The sequence below is a fragment of the Manacus candei genome, unplaced genomic scaffold (genome assembly GCF_025592945.1).
Source record: "Manacus candei isolate 608988 ecotype Guabito, Panama unplaced genomic scaffold, ASM2559294v1 h1tg000041l, whole genome shotgun sequence".
NCBI lineage: Eukaryota > Metazoa > Chordata > Aves > Passeriformes > Pipridae > Manacus > Manacus candei.
The window spans coordinates 6,900,535-6,917,915 of NW_026138089.1; the positions used below are offsets into that span (position 1 = coordinate 6,900,535).

General features: G+C 42.9%; 1 protein-coding gene and 1 long non-coding RNA gene across 8 annotated transcripts in view; one reads left to right on the forward strand and one right to left on the reverse strand.

The window, feature by feature from the left end:
- Positions 1 to 7,833: 7,833 nt before the first annotated feature.
- On the reverse strand, positions 7,834 to 9,666 carry LOC127474393 (uncharacterized). 2 transcript variants are annotated; one of them, XR_007905837.1, is made up of 4 exons: positions 9,571 to 9,666; positions 9,016 to 9,061; positions 8,259 to 8,662; positions 7,834 to 8,081 (listed from the first exon to the last, which is right to left on the reverse strand). It is a non-coding gene; the product is annotated as an uncharacterized LOC127474393 (long non-coding RNA). The 2 variants fall into 2 exon arrangements; XR_007905836.1 differs by having other exon boundaries at positions 7,834 to 8,662.
- A 2,742-nt stretch (positions 9,667 to 12,408) lies between these two features.
- AP1S2 (adaptor related protein complex 1 subunit sigma 2) overlaps positions 12,409 to 17,381 on the forward strand; it is a 31,370-nt gene continuing 26,397 nt past the window's right edge. For 5 of the 6 annotated variants that reach the window (XR_007905830.1, XR_007905833.1, XR_007905832.1 and 2 more), the window contains exons 1-2: positions 12,410 to 12,598; positions 13,593 to 13,771. Coding sequence is in view for 2 of the 6 variants with exons in the window: in XM_051795054.1 (XP_051651014.1) it covers positions 13,593 to 13,771 (179 nt within the window). In the remaining 4 variants the exon portion in view is untranslated. Of the gene's footprint in view, positions 12,599 to 13,592; positions 13,772 to 17,381 lie in introns of all 6 variants that reach the window. The other variant, XM_051795055.1, reaches the window with a different exon arrangement.

Here is a 17,381-nt window from a genome sequence, read left to right on the forward strand (position 1 = left end):
AAATTTGCCAGTGGTGTATACTCCTATATCTCTATTAAATCAGTGAATGTAGGGACTTACACAGCGTTAGGGTCCAAAGCCACACTTTCAACACAATCTATGCTGTGGAGAAGCAAGATTCAGGATGGGAACAGTTCCAGGCATGGAGAAAAGCATACAGCAATCGGCAGGACTTTCATATGGACTTTACTGTTATTATGTGGTTTCACCGTATTCATGCTACACAGTGCACAACTGCACATGCCCAAGCTTCCTCCTCCCCCTTTTGCCTGTGCCCTGTTCTGATTTGCTCCCCCATTTGTCTGTCTGATAGCCCACCCGATGTTCTGCCCCCTTTCCCGTGCGGGACGGTTAGGAATTGGGCACACGCCTGAATAAACAAGTCTGCTTGCACCCTTCCTCGTGTCCTGTCCCCTCTTCTCTTCGGACCCGCAACACTATGCCATGTCTCATGCTGACCCAGGTAACTGCCTGGACAGGTCTTAGGGAGGTTGGTCCTCCGGACAAATCTCAGAGCACTGTCTTTTGCCCAAAATAATTTCGTGCTTTCATAGCATCACCCAGACAGTTATTCCTGGCTCCCCCCCCGTCTTAACTCCTTTTCTGATATCACATCTGTAACCCTCAGACGGCTAGAGAAACCAGAGATCCCAAATTACTCTGTCCTGCACCTGCACATTAAATAGCCTAGAAAGTAAAGGTAGCACTCAAGTGTTTTACACTGAAAAAGAAAAAGCCTGAAAAGCCTGAAATCCTAGATCTCTCACTTCAGAAAATAAATAAAATAAAATAAAATTCAGTACCAAGGTAACACAATACCTAGACTGCTGTGGCTTAGAGTCCCAAAGATCACGAGTACCAAGAGGACAAGAAATCTCAAGTTCACTAATTCAAGCCAGGGAATTTATGAGCAGGGAATGGGGTAGCTTTACAACCCTGTTAATGTCCATGCTGGCATGGATAATTTTGAGCTGACAAGCTATTGCTAGATAAAATACATTCACTTACTTTGCCTTTCACTCTTGTCTAGCAAGCCATATCTTGACAGAACTATCGCATCTGGTTTTACGTGAAACTTAGCTTACCTGCTACTTTTCTTAAAGGTAGAGTTCCTGGTGTTGTTCTGTAGAATTTTTTTTCTTTTTTCTCTTCTTCTTGCTTGCTATTCTTCTGTTTCTCCTTTCCCTTCTCCCTCTTCTTCTTCCCTTTCTTCCCTCTTCTCCTTCATTTTTTGTGTCCTTTCCTACCCTCTTCCTCCCTTCCTTCCCTTCTTCCTGCAACTAAAATCTTAGCCTGCTGTAGAGAGAAAAATGAAAAATTACATATATGGATGATAAAGACCCAGAAGCCAAACCACAAGGCAAAGGAATCCTTTAATGTATTTTTAAATTCCACAGTTTGGGTCCAGGTTTCTGTGGGCTTGGTAAACATGAAACTGATAATAAGGTCACCCACTAGGATTTAAAACCGGGGGTCTCTTTACAGCACAGTACTTAGAGTGGCAGGTGGCAGACGTGCACAGATACAATCTGTTAAAGCAATAATAATGATTAGTACTCAGCACTCCTCTCTCTCCAGAAGCAGCACCACCTAATGAAAATGTGTTCTGCTGTAACCTAAATATGTCATTCCTAGCAACTTCTAAGACAAGTCTAACGGCACTGGTTGCATCCACCACCAGCAAGATCCACAGCTTCTGCCTCCAGAAAGATCGTGAGGCATTGGCTCCACTCTGCAGCACAGAGAGAAAAGGGCAGCCACACAAATCTGTGTGCCTGGTGTCTGAAGAATCTGCTGTTTTCTCAGAGGTGAACCCTGCACATCTGACTCTGTCTGGCTCTGGAGGCATCTGCCCTGTGTGGGTGGGAGGGCAGCTGTGCCTGCATCCAGGAACCAAGAGTGTCCCAAACCCCCAAACTGTCTCTGAGCCCCAAAGCTCACCCTGAGCCCCAGTCAGGCACAGCCCCTTAGCACAGCAGCATTCCTGGTGCCCCTTCCCTGGCCAGGTGCTGCTCATTCCAGCTAAGCAGGATGATTCAGCACTTGGTGCAAGGTAAGTGGAGATGCTGCCAAAGTCTCCCTCAGTGTGTTGATGCCTACACTGGAGAGTTACTCAGGGCTCTCAGCCAGTTTTCAGCCTGCACACATCCATCATCCGCTCCTCAGTCTGGCGATTTCAGTCTGGCACTGCTTTAAGGCCCAAAACTAACTTAGCACCTCTCTGTTTCTAGGACTGAGTGGAGCTGCAGTGAGGGCACTGGAAAACCAGAGCACCAGTAGCCCTGTGTCCTTGTCTCCTCTGCCACCCCTGGGCACACCAGGGCTCCTGGGGGTGGCACAATGGCAGGCCCTGCCACACAGAGAGTTACTGCTCCATGCTCCAATACACATGAACGGGTTCAGGAACAATGAGTCGATGGGAGCATCAGTCAAGCTGTGACATGGAAATGTTCCCACGGAGGGCTAATGTGTAAGCTCAGAGCTGCTCCACTCTGAGGGAGGACCTCAGAAGTGTATAGTGGGCATATACCCTGCAAGCATCGGATCTAAGCATTCACATCCTGCCATAAATAAAACTTTCTGCGGAACATGCCATGTCACATGGTAAGACTTTTTTAAAAAGTAAATCACTCCCAATTGAGGAAATTTTTCTCATAAAAGTTGTTTTGAGCATTTACTACATATAAACTAAAGATAGGAAAGGGGAAAAAAAATTCTCAGCATCTTAGTAATTTTAATGTACTCAATTAATTCCGCATAAACTACACCCATTTCCAGTTCAGACTCCATCTGGTTCGTACGATGTGGCATATTGTCACTGTTGATAGAATTTTCCCAGGAAGGAACAAGTGAGTAGAGTCAGCAGCTTTCCAATTTGCAAGTATACAGTCAGTTACACTTTCTCAGACACTGATGTGCACACTCACACTTTGAGCTCTTGCTGAGTAGAGGTTTTTGACACCAGCCAGGCCCTGAGGCCAAGTCAGACAATGAAATGATGGTGGTACACTCTTCTCTGGGCCATCTGCAATGACATTCTTCTTAACCAGTGACTACTCTGATCCTCACCTCTTGCTAGAGCAGGAATGGGAAAGTCAGGTTCACAATATTTACAAAGCAAGCATTCCTATTTCCATTTGTAAATCACTGTTTGCTCATTATATTGTCCATCCTTCTTATGGTGATAAAATTGATGTTTGCTTCTGCCTATACTTTGGTATCACAAGCAGTTCTGTCCAGCTGCCTATGAAAACATAATCTTTATTCTTGAATTTGTGAGTGAATTAGGTATCTGAGAAAGAGTAGCCCAAGTCTGTTCAATGGAGGATGCACAAAAACTGTATATCCTGTATGATAATTCCAGATGCAATATTCTTAGGTGTGAGGCCTTCTTTGGGGGAAATTCAGCTTAGATTCCCACTTGTGTTTACTTTCTTTAGACAGTATTTTTAAACCAATATGTATTATAGACGTCCATTTGACTAGCCACCTTCATCTGTCAGCTATCACCTCATCCCAGCCACCTTGGCTGTTGTATGAAAAGGAGGGTAATGTGGGAAAAGATCAGACTATAATTCATCTGCTAAATACATTCTCTTAAAAAGAAAGTACCGAGGTAAATTACGCCTAACCAGCAGCTAAGGTAGCATCTGCATCTGTAGTTTCTACAAGGCTTAATAAACAAGGTACACTCTGTACTTAGGAGAGTGAGAAATCTTCTGAAAACGATTGTTTGTGCACATCACTCAAAGCAGGCATCCTTGATGGAGAAACCACTGATCTCTAGCTTTGGACAACCACGCTGCTTTTCTGGTTTTGCACTTGCATCTATTTCCTTTTTTAGCTGCTTAGCTGTGTGATGAATTGTAATGGAAGTAGTTCTGGGTAACACGAGTAAGAGTGGGCTAAAGCAGGCGAGTTGGTACATAAATTGGGCTGTTTGTTACAGCTTTTAAGTTGCTTAAACAGCCACACTGCTGAAATGTTGGTAACCATCTGCTACCAACATTTGTAAATAAATATAAACCAACCTAAATATTTCCTGGTTTGTTGCTCTGTTTCAGGCATGGGTCTCTTTTTTGAGGATTTTTTCTTAATTGACATGTAGTTTATGCACAAGCTTAATTTCTTCAGACTGTTTAGCTGCCTGGGGGTGATTTCACTACACTGTTTTTTGGTATCCCTGAATGCAAATTACACATGACGGAACAGAGAGGGAGGATGCCTAATTCTGATGATGATGATGATTATTGATATTATTTATCAGTGGCAAAGCAAACTGTTAAACTGTAAATTCTTCATGGCAGACTGGTTAGAGGGATTAATTGTAAGCTTTTTTTATGTGAATTTATTAGGCAAATCTGAGCAAGTGGAACAAACCTGTTCTCGTTACAGAAGGAAGAGATTTCAAAGCATTTAGGAGCCTTATGCAAACCACAGCTGTGTTTGACTCTATAGGAATAAGAGATGGAATTTTGGAAGTCTGAATCTTTAGTTTTGACCTTATATCACTGTGTTATACATAGCAGCTCTAGAACACTCCTCATTTCAATGCATCCTTTTCAAAGCTTCCTCTCTGACTTGTGATCGCACAATATCTCTTTTGTTTCCATAACAGTTGCTTACTGGGAAAAATAATATTAAGAAAACTGTAGTGGAAATCAGCTATTGGATACTTCTTCAAGCCTCTACCACATAAAATGTTACTTGTTGACTGTTGCTATCATTTTGCATCATAGTGCCCCAAGGAAATAAAAGCCGCTCACTCTCAGATCTGCTTTCCTTTCTTGACAGCTTTGTCTTTGCAACAAACAGTGCCTCCAAGCTAGGAGTGCTCAAAGGGAAACTCACAATTTGCGGAAAATTTTTTAAAATACAATGAAGAAATGAAAAGACTTCTTGATAGCCAGATTTTCCTCTATTAGAGTGTTACTTTCTGACAATGGGTAGTTTAGCTTTACAACATGATTTTACAACTCCTCCAACACACCAAGGACTGTGCTCATTTTAGACATCTTTTTTCTTTTATTGATGATCTACATTGAGTTATTATCTCTTATGTGAACATGATTTCTAAATCCACTGGTGAGATGTAATGTAGTAGAAATGTCTCTTAATTTTTAAAAAAACTTCATGTATTCCTTTCCCACTAGAGAGCTAGATCAAATATGAGCATAGCTATATTATTTTGTACAAACCAATGATTTTTTTTATTTTTTTTTTACTTGCTTCCAGATGACTGCAATGCTTATGAAAGCTGCCAGGATGCATTAAAATCATTCATGAATTTGTAATAAGGGTCTTAGGTTCCACACGGCAAGTATTTTGCAGTAGAAAGGATTCATTGCCAAAGGATTCATCCTTGTTAATAGCACACTCTGCAGTTGTGAAACACTGGCCTTTCAGACTTGAGCAAATAATTGAATGTCCTTTTGGCTCTGTTCCACTAATGACCCTCTAGATTAGGGCAGAATCCTAAAGTCAGAGAGTAAATGGGGTCTTCTTACTGGGATAGGTTTCTAAGTGTATTTGATATCTTCCTGTAAAGACGAAATAAAAAGTGAGGCTTGCTCTTGAAGAACAAAGTGTTTTGGGAAAAACGAGGAGCTACTTGGTTCCTTTGCAGCGATTTGAAACAAATATTAAGACTGGCATTAACAGAGTCTGAGTGGAAGTGTGTCTGTGTGTGTATGTGAAAGTGCCCCACGAAGCAGTAAAACACGTGTTAAAAAGGTATCTGAACAAAGAGAAAGAGCAAAGTGACCTAAAGATAAGGTATCAAACAAGACAAAGAACAAATGCAGGGCCACAAAATACACAAAGGCAACAAACATTCATGACATTCATGGATTTCTGAAGAGTGAAACAAAACAGTGAGACAAAGTATTCTTTATACTATCCCCTCCTAGAGAGTATAAAAAGCAATTCCAAAATCAGTTTACTTGCCAATCAAGAAGCCCAGAGGCACAATGAGGACACAACAGACAATATCCTTATCCTCTGTGTGATCACACATGTGATGTTGACCAGGCCATTTGAACACACACATTTTGATGCTTCCAAGTATGTGGGTGTGAAAGCATAAAGAGAAACAGTATTTTGCAGAGATTTTGTTTATAAAATCACATTCCGCTTCCCTAAGACCTCATGCTGAGCTCTATCACACTCATTTTCTATGCACTTTAGTTCTTCAAAATCCTTCAAAACCTAGGGATTCAAAACATAGACGTCCCAGGTAAATGATACACATGTCCCCCTGGCAAAAATGTTTGCTGTGATTGCTGTTCAGCAGCTTTAAGGAAGGCCAAAGGTTGCACTGCAAAGATAGGCTTCACAAAGCCATGGCAACAGAGGGGGTCTAGACAGCTTGAACGAGAATTCACAGGGATAAAATTGTTACAAGTGGACACAGCCAGCACAAAACCTACGTATCATTTAAATTCTTCTTGAGCCTTTAAAACTGGGCAATAAATGGTTTACAGGCCTTGGCCGTCCCGGTTTCTTCTTCTTAAAACAATTCAGCTGAAAAAGGAAAGCCTTACAGATTGTGTCACCTCTTTATAATAGTGGTAAAAACTAGTCAGATCATACAATATATTTTCTCTAAAATAACACAGGAAGTTATACTAGTCTTCCAGAAGGATTTGAAATGAAAGCTTAGTGTTATACTGCAGAATCAATGTGGAAGTTTGGGAGATTTATGGTTTGATTATAACATGAAACGTTCTGGTTTCAGGTTGCCATCTCAGATTCAGAGCAGTTTCCAAGTTTTCATGAAAAGTTTCTATGTGCTGAAAATTAAGACACTTGTTGTGGAAGTCTGCATCTTCTTTCCTGGCTACACAATGCAATGTGTCAATCTGGAAAAGTCTGAAGTTGGAAACTGGATTCTCTCTTTGGTGCAAAAGCCAGTACATCCTGATATGTTAGATCAGTCTCCACACATAGATCAAGAGGCCTTACAGGATCATCAGTTGGGCATGTCTAAGAGCAACAACAGAAGAGCAATATATGCCTAAATGAGGACTTCAGTGGACTTAGGATGATCAGACTGTGCACCGGAAAATCTATGTACTGTCTTCCTCTGAATGTGTTCTGACTTCACAGATGGCCTATCCAGAGTCCTATACCATGCTCTGGCATATTAAAAAGATTTCTTCATCCTGGGCAAAATTGAGTAGCTCCACACAAGCCTGACCAAATACTCCTTCATCTGAGGGGATGGATCCAGCAAGCACACAGAGCTTAACCTGCAGCATCAGCCACTTCAGAAATGGCAGTGGCAGCAGGATGAACAAGATATATGTGAGATGCTGTATTCAACAACTCCTTAAAGTACTGATGCATTCTCAGAAATCCCAGCCTCCTCTCTTTTCCTCTCTCCATTCCTTCCAGCCACTTCCTCATGTTTCCTCACACACTTCTTTCGGAAGCCATTCAGTTCTTTGCTGCACTATGGCAGAGTTTGTAGCAGCGGAGCAGGAAGAAGCGTTAGCAGTCATAACAACTTCATAAATGTCTGCAGTGTGGTTATTTTCTTCAGTTCTGGGGCCTCTGAGCGCTACTCCAATATAAACATGGACAAGCAAAAGATAAGAACATGATCTAAGTAAGAAAGAAATCTGCTGCTCACTAGCCCAACACACCCAATGCTACCAGCTGGCTTGTGCGTGTCTTATTCAAATGGCTGCTGTGCCTTGCACCAGGCTCAGGCTAATAAACACGGCAACTAAGAGGAAGCCCTCACTGACTGGCATGTACCACACTCCTCATTGCTGCATATTCGAATACTTTCAAAACAGGTTTTTATTTTCCAAAGCAAATGATGCATGTAAGGCATGGTTTATACTCTGTAATTCTCATAACCAGGTTGGAAGACCAACTTCAGCTTCGAACTATTCCTCCAGCTCTGAAAATTCAACTTCAGGGATGAACATCCGCGACACTCGTTCTGTAGTTCTACCTATCACACATATGGACTGATATCCATGTGTCTGAGAGCCATACGTGTCTGTTGGAAACCAATCATGTTTAAAAGAATTCCAATGTCCACAAGTCTCCAAAAGGCAAACCTGTAATCCCTACACAGAAAAGACGGGCGAGTAAGGACACCAGCCATGATCTGATGATTTAGTAGCATCTGGCAATCTGGCTGCTACATTGCACCTAATAGTATTTCATCAAGAGTGAGAGCTCCATGTTAAAAAAAAAGGGGGGGCATAGCAATGAAAATCATTTACAGTCTTATGTATACTTACTTCGGCTCCATAGAGATCACTGTTCTGCATGAATCACAGTGGTACACTGATGGTTTGGCCAATACTCAGACAGTACATCAGGGAAGAGAATTGCATATAATAATGCAATATCCTGTTTGGAGGCTTAAGAGGCAAAAATTCAGCAGTAATCACTTCCAAGGGTAGTAATGTAGTTCGTATAGCCTTCATAACGACTCCACAGTTATTTAGTCAATGCAAATGGAGTCTGATATTGAGCATCAAGAAGATAAATTAACAACAAAATGAGTCTTACTCACACATCCACCTACGTCAGTGGTGGACTGCAAAGACACAGCATGCACTCTTAAAGTATGTTGCCCTCCTCTTTAAGTTGCTGAGATGGCTGAAAGGGAGGCAGGAGCAAACCCTTTCTTTACTAAATACTGTGTGAAGAAACAAAAAAAGCTGTTAAAATTTAGTAAGCAAATTTTCCATTGGAATTAATGACTATTTCATGTTATAAAGGCCTTTTGGTTTACCAATCATTTTGGCTAACAGTGAAAACAATAGAATTCTTTCATGAGCTTCAGATTTGGCAATAACATGCATGAAGTGCCAAATGCCAGGATGTTGGCCTTCTTAATTTTTCTTTAAGACCCAGTTTTCCAGACAAACCAACTGTAGTCTAATTAATTAAAAACAAACAAACTAAACCTCAAAATTTGACATAAACCATACCATCAAATCCCCAAAAATTTAATGATATAAGCTTATTTGATACAAGCTTCCTTCTTACCTCTCTCCCCAGCTCCAGGTAGTTCTCTTCTGTGTCTGAAGTCATGCTGGAAATAATTTAAAAAGCAAAGTCTTGGCTGAGGACCCCAAATGTCTTATGGTCAATGAATATATCCCCTGAAGACTTGCCTTACATCTAAAATGGAATACCAAGGATTCTACAACTATAGCAGCTGAAAAAAAAACCCATCCAAAATAAACCAGGGGTTATCATCAAGCTGGATATAAGGCAACGAACAAAAGCTAACAAACAGAAGACTCACTGTGTCATGTCTAAAATTAGACTGCATTGACATCTGCATTGTCACGGGTTTGTGGAATACTCAAAGGCTATTATATTATTGTTTTAAGCATCATATACCTCTTTATCAATTTGATAAATACAGCTAGTTCAGTGTATTGCTAGTTCAATGGGTAAGCGACAGGATAATTTCTTACAGGAACAAACGATGGAGTCAGTATAATTGGTACAAATTGCAACACTGAAAAAAAAAGCAAACAGTAAGTCTTCTGAAGTTCCTGAAAGAAACAGGGCAAACAGAAGAGACAGCATTACCTCTGTCACTGCCTCACAACACAGCTCAGTCCTGAAGTTGACTCCCTCAGTCACCTGTACAGCTGCAACCAGCCTTGTTGGCAACGTGAGCTGCAGCAGTGCCTGCACAGGAAAAGAGATGGGAACATGGAGCTGGAAATGGGAGGAGTGGGTGGGAGAACTCGGGATTTAGATCATCTGAAACCGACATGGAATCACACCTTAAACTGCTTAAAATAAGCCAGGTCATTTTGAGAGAAATGACTTAAGGAAGTGCGGGGGTGGTGATCCGGGCAGGCTTGAGAACATTGCCCCCTCTGCCTGAAGCAGGGATAAGAAGGCAGGACAGGCTGAGGAAGACAGAAAGATTCCTCTCAGTTGGATCTGGCTAGACACATTTTCCAGCACACCTGACATACCACTGGTCTCACATGCCTTATCATACCACCTGAAACTGCATATAGCAGAGTGATTCTGCCCAGGCGATTTTAATGAAGAAACTCCAAGTTACAGTCTGAAGAAATCCAGCCAAGTAAAAGAGAGGAGGGAGGAAAAAAGTGGAACAATTACCCTTGTATCACTGCATGAAACCATACACTGAAAATGAGCACTAAAATCTGACCAAAATGAACAAAGATACAAGATCAAAAAAAAAAAAAAAAAAAAAGAATCACTGGAGCTTTGAGACTTTATGCCACCAAAACACAGACATTTCTTGAACCGTCTGGGTAGTTCACCTGATTCCAATCAACTGTGTTTGCAGAATGTGTGGTTTGATCCATATGGAGAAATATTTCACTGAGATGGGAAGTGACAAATCATAGCACAGGTCTGATGTGACTCGTTCAGAAATTAATTTTGGAGCTCCCATTACCATAACAATGCTAATAAACTGTAAGTCACTCAGATGAACAGAAATAAAAGTTGGCTGCTGGCTTAAATCATGAGTTAGAAGATCTCAAAGCCTCTGAAGGGTGTATGCATGGAGAATCATGGGATATGCTGAATTCAAGAACAGTGGGCAGCTTAGGAAAGAGATAATTTATGAAAGCTTTCTGAAAAGCAGGATATTTTGGACCTCACAGGAAACAAGCAGAACTGCAATGCGTGGCAACTACGGAGGACAAAGTAACACCCTGGTGTAAGGGGGAGACTCTGTGAGGTATCAGATCCATACACATCTGTTCCTGTGCTTGATGGAAGGCAGGTTCAGATGAGAACGGGACGGCTGCTCAACAAACACTAAATGTGACAGGAACAAGCCCCTACAACAGCAGTTCTCACTTTCTACACGACCTCTAATAGACCAATTGCCTTATCCATTCAGCTTGGTTTCACTCCTTGTGCTCATGTCACTTTTCTCTTACATTTATAATCTCTACTATAAAATCAGGAATATATTTGCACTTTTCCTCAAGTACAATTGACTACAGCATTCCTTGAAACGCCAGAAAATTGGCTTTCCTTTCAGACCATGCACATTTTTTACACAAAAGCATTTCCATCGCCGGTTTCTGCTGCCACAGCCGTTTCGCAGCCAAAAGAATGGGCTCTTTCTTTAAGTGTCAATAATAGAAAGTAATAAAAGCGTGACACATCCCGAGGCTCCGGGAGCTGCTCCTGAGGGAGCGGCGGCGGGAGCACGACCCTTTCCCGGGATCTGGCGATCCCTGTCACACTATTATCGGATCAGCGCGGTCGGGTCAGTGCTGCCGATCATTTACTCTGGGGGGGGGGGTGAACACAGACGACGCTGAGAGCTTTAGGTTTGGGGGGGGTTGTGTGTTTGTTGGGGTTTTTTTTGTTTGTTTTTTTTTTTTTTTTTCCTGTCTGTGGTCTTTGGTTGATTTTTATTTTTTTTATTTTTTTTTTATTTTTATTTTTTATTACAAGTTTTTTTTAATAAGGTTTTTTTATTATAAGGTGTTTCAACTTCGGCTTGGAGGGACACCGCTCTTTCTTCCACCTAACACCGGTGGAAACACTATGTCTTTTCAGCCCCATCTTCATTAGAATTTTAACACCAAAGCAACCCACAAGAATGCCCAAACGGCCAACCAGCCAATCAAACCCCCAAATCGGGGCTGTTTTGGCACAGAAAACCTCTGTAGATACACATGAATGATAATTTCATAAAGCATTAGGGAAACGCAACACCGCTGTCTATGTCGGCGGCTGCTCCTGCCGATCTAATTACAGCTGGTAATCAAGGTGACTTTAGGGGACACACCTTCCCCTCCCGGGGCCGGTCCCTCACAGGCTCAGTCGCCCCTCAGGGACCGTCCCCTCACGGGCAGCGCCCCCACCCCCCGCGCGCTCCCTGAGCCCCCGCCCCCCCGGGCGCGCACGTGCTGGAAGCAAACACCGCGCGGCGCATGCGCGGCCCGGCCGCCCCTCCCTCCCTTCCCCCCGCCCCGCTGGGGGCCGGAGGGGCCACGGGCGGGGTCTCGGTCTCCGGGCGCCTGATTGACTGATGTCATTTCCCCGGCCCCGCGCCGCGCCCGCCCATTGGCTGCCCGCGGACCGCTATGTGCGCCGCGCCGCCTGGTTGGCTGTTGCCGCGCGGGCCGCCGGCCTATCCCAATTCGGGCCACACGGATTAGGGTCCCTGGCCCCGCCTCCAGCCCGGCCCCGCCCGCCGCCGCGTTTTCCTCCCTCCCATTGGTCAGTACCCATTCCTCTCCGCCCCCCGTCACTGCTCTGATTGGGTGATGGCCCAGCTCTCTGAGTGACAGCCCCGCCCTCGTCCCCCCCGCGGTGGCCGCTCATAAAGTTTTGTTCGGAGGCGCCCGGGCCACGCCTCCTTCATCTCCCGGCCCCGCCCCCCCGCGAGCGCGGCCCCGCCCCCGCCCTGCCCGCGCGGGCGGGGGGGAGCGGCGGCCGTTGGGGCGCGCGCGCGCTCGCGCCGGCGGCACCTCCCGTCCTCCGCCGTCCCCTCCCTCAGTCCCGCTCGGCGGCCGCCGCGGCAGCACCCGCGGAGCCGGAGCCGCTCTGGGTAGCGCTGCCTCATCCTCCTCTTCCTCCTCAGCTCCGCTATCCCCCGGGCACGGTGAGCACTCGCCGCGCGGAGCTGGGCTCGCCTCCCTCTCCGCCCGTGGGGAGCCGGGGCGGTGCTGTGGCCGGCGGGTGGGGCGGGAGGGATGTTGTGGGGCTGAGGGGGCTGCGCGGCTCTGCCCCCGCCCCGGCCCCGCGGACCCGCTGCGGGCGCGGCCGCCGCTCGTCGCGGCTGGCGCTTGGTCGCACTTGTCACCCGGGACCAGGCTGAGCTTTCTCGCCCTATTTCATATCTGTCACATTGCCTGGGAAACTTCCCCAGCGCGATACAACTTTGAGTAAAAACGCAAAGAAAAAAAAAAGACAAAAAAAAGCCCCAAAAAGCCCATTTCCTTTAATGTTACATCTGCTGAAAAAAACACAGCCCTGCGAGTTCCTCTTAAAATATAATTGCAACATCACTCCTTTGGAGGAAGCGAGACCTGGAACATAGGACCGCAGGGAAAGCACTTAATCTCTCCTCCTTTTGTGTAACCTGGGAAAAGACTTGGCTTTTCTGTGCCGTAGGACTCTCCGCTGGGATGTTTAATACCTTTTAAAGTATTCCGAGGCTTTTCGGAAAGATCTTAGGTGCAGATTGCTGCTGCTGTAAGGCTCTGATCCGGTGAATTGAAAATGAGTTTGGGTATTTGAAGAGACTGCTGTGCTGGGTTTTTTCTGTCGTTTTCGGAAATGCAACCGTGCCAATGCTGGACGTGGCTTGTCTGAAATCTGGGTGTATTCACTCGCCACCCGATGGTTCTGACATCTGCTTTTGAAACTTGTGTGCGCTTTCTACTGCCTTTGGCTTGACTGACCTTGCTCAGCGGAATCCTTTGTATTATTGGTACTTCCAGATCTTGTATAACATCTGCCAGTGCTATAGAAATACTGTTAGGGGTTTTGGATGTCTGTCCTCCTTCCTGTTTGTTTTTTCTCACAGATATCTTTTAAAAACTCAGAGACTGAGATTAATGCTTTTTTTTTTTTCCCTCCTTGTAATTCAACAGATGCAGTTTATGTTGCTTTTTAGTCGCCAGGGGAAACTGAGACTCCAGAAGTGGTATGTCCCATTATCCGACAAAGAAAAGAAGAAAATCACAAGGGAACTTGTTCAAACGGTATTAGCCCGCAAACCGAAAATGTGCAGTTTCCTCGAATGGAGAGACCTGAAGATTGTCTACAAAAGGTTGTTCTGTCTCACTAACCTCGTAATTGCCATACATCACAAACAGTAGCAGGAAAATAATGAAGGTTGTTTGTGTTTTGTTTTGTTTTGGTGTTGGTTTTTTTCCCTTCCCTCTGCTGGTTACAGAGAAGAGTGACTTCTGCCTTGAATCTAATTTGATAACCAAGTAGGAATCATTCATGTATGGAAAATCACTCATGCATTTAGAAATGTACTGAAGAAAAGAAATGAGCTTTCCTTCTACTTTCATAAGGAGTGGCGGTTCTTGGTACTCTGCTTAGGTTCACACGGTCCATACATGCTTCATATTGGTAGGCATTTCAGATGTAATAAGTGATAAAGGAGAATTTTCTAAATGTGCATGTCAACCAGTGACTTCATATGAAAATATAACTTGCTTTTTAAGGCTCATAGAAATAAGGAAATTTTTCAGAGTACTTAGTTTGGTTTATTTGAATTTTATTTTTTTTTTGGCTATGAACACAAAAAGGGATTTCTTCTAATTGAAGGAATCATGGCTAGCTGTGTTTTAGTGCAAGTACTAAAACAAACTCTATCAGTTTCTTTGCAGTAGTTTAATTTTTCAGTTGTTCTCTAACCTTTCTAGGACTATTTGGCATGCATTTTTTATCTTTGTGCTGGTCTTTAGAATGTATCAAAATGTGGTAGTGTGAACATAATTTTCTCCACAAAGCAGTAATCCACCTCCTGATGTGATGGGATACATCTCTTCCAGGTAAAGCTGCTGCTATGAGGTCTTGAGTTATCTTCATTCTCTAGTTAGTTATAAACTTGATAAGGTTTATGTGTTCTTGTTTTCTCTTTGAAATGGTAGGTAATTTGTGCCCTACAATAAACATTGTTGTATTCTCTGTAGGTAGGACAGAGAGAACTGGAGCCAAAATTAAGAGTTTGTAACTTTTCCACTGTAATAAATCACAGAATCACAGGGTATTCTGAGTTGGAATGAGTAGAGTCAAATATGTTTAGATGTTTTAAGTCCTGTTTTCATACAGACATTGGTGTGTGTAATGTCACACGTGTGAATATTGCTGCTCTGAATATTACTTGCATGTGGTTTTTTAACACGAGGAGGAAAGAGGGGCAATGCATGAGGCTGTGCTGGAAGGAAGCATGGACAGGGTTTTTCTTCTGCCTCTCAGTTTCCTCACGGAACTTCTTGTACATACGTGTAGACCAGCTTGCTCAAACACTTGGTATGTTTCCTTCAGTGATAATGCCTGGATGTGCTTTTCCAGCTGGGCTTCCATGAGACCAGATCAGAAAAATGAGGCATGAGTAGGGCCGTCTGTTCCCTTCCTTGCCCAGTGTGGAACAGCAGTAGCTGTTCTGGGGATGATTCCACACAACTGCTTTCCCCCCCTTTTTATTGTTGCTAACAACTACTTGCCATGCCCTTTTGTGTCTAAGGAGCTGGTGGGTATGACCATTTGAGTTACTGAAAATTGTGGTGTTCTTGCATCTCAGTAGTGTGTTGTGGATCCTGTGGTCAAGGAGAATAAAGAAATTTGCTGGGAGATGCTTTTAGAGCATTTTTGACCGGACGTAGACTGCAGTCTGTCTGCTGGACTGCTGGTGTGCACAGCTGACTGCAGTAGCTTATTTCACTGTCTGCAGACCAATCTGGCACAGGGAGCCTATGAAATTGCTAAAGATGAGCTTGTACCAAGCTAATGAACATCTCAAATCTTGCCTTACTTTTAGTTTTGGGGTTTTTTTTCTAAACCGTCACCAAAAGGACTAGCTATAAGAAGTGATAGTTTAGATTCCTGTGTCTGATTAACACTGACAGCTTTTACATTTGTGGGACTTCTTCCAATCACCACACCATAACTAAAGTTGATGAGTACCAGCTAGTGTGATTTCTTTGAAAAGGGTTATTTTTTGTAGCTGAAAAGGTGGGTGGCTTAAAGAGAAACACACCTGCTGGAAGTTTGTGTGCTTTGAGAAATTGCAAAAGGTGCACCCAATTGCTTACAGACAAGAGCCTCTTGAGCGTCTCTACTGAGATCTGCTCTATTGCTGGGAAGGATCTGAACCTGCTGGTGCAAATGTTTTTCAGTATAATCTATAAAAGTATGTGCACAGTGCTATTGTACATGTTGCATGTGCATATTACTGTTATGAGTCTTGAATTGCTGCAATTTGTGCCGTTTTTGTTTTTTAGAGTGTATTTATTGTCCACATGTAGGAGAATTGACCTAGATATTGCTGCTCAAAGAATGGTTGGCATTATTGGAAGTATACTCAAGTGTCTCATCATTGTACCTTTTTGCAAGAACAGAATGAACTCAAGTGCAAAATTGGCAAGTCTGTAGCTTTAGCTTCCTTATGATACTTAACATTTATTAAGACAGCTAAACTATATTGATTAGCCTCCTTAGCTCTGTAGCATTTCATTTTTATAGGATGTTTTCTGAATGAATCTTCAAGAAAGCAGAACTTAAAATCCATCTGAACATGTGTGGCGTAACTTTTATTTTGCTTGGTTTCATATGTGAGCATTGATAACATTTGCAACATAGGCTCAGTCATTGCCTTCTTAATTTTTTTCCTTTAACACTACAAAACAAGACAGAAGGGTACCCTGCTTTTGTCATGCTTCATGAATTGGGTTATACATATTCTGTAGCTGGATTGGAAGAGTGTTTTTCAGGCAGATAGGCAACAGAAGATTAAAAAAGGATGTGAGCTTCTAACTTGAAGAATCAGAGAGATTTTAAGTGACTTGCTGGGAAAAAGAAAATAAAATAAATATGGGAAACCAAAAACAACTGCACTTTATGAAAATATAGGGGGGAATCATCTGCACACAACAAATTATAAACATTCCCCCTGTGGCAGAAAAAATGTGTTAAATGTTAAAATTTCTAATTTTACTAAAAAAAAGGAACTTAGAATGTAATTTTTTTTATTTGAAGACCTCATCTCTTCACTATTTTGGCATCTGGCAGTATGAGTTATTTTCATTGTGTAGTATAATGCAGGCAAAATCAGAAATCAGAGAATAACTGATTTTATATAAATTTTACTTTGTTAGCATTTGGTTAATTGCGTTCCTGGGATTTAGTTATTGTTGATTGGTTATTTGATTAAGGATTGTGGCTTCGTTTTTATGTGTCAGTTTGGAACTGTGTTTGCAATATGAAATTATTAAACTGTCGTTACTGCCCTTGATGTTGTGGCAATTACCTTTTACTTTAGCATGACATAACCAATATCATAGTTTATGTTAAAGACTTACAGCAGATTGAGTTTTAGAACTTTCTTTCTACCCTCTCTCCACTGAAAGTTGCAATGGAAGAGCCCCTTGTGCAGGTCTGTGCCTTTTCACTCTAATTATTATGAATGGAAGGTACAGCCATGTGACCAGCGGGATGTGCCCAGCAGTTGGCATGATCCCTGTTCTACTTTATGTACAACTTAGCTGCCAGATGCATCTGTTAAAATTGCTATTATGATGTTGATTAGATAGCTTTGTAAAACTGGCTGAATGCAGCATTTATAGTGAATTAGATACTTGGGTTTGATAATTTTAATTAGATTAGGCCTTCGTAGTACAGGATTCTTGTTCATGTGGCACTAGAAG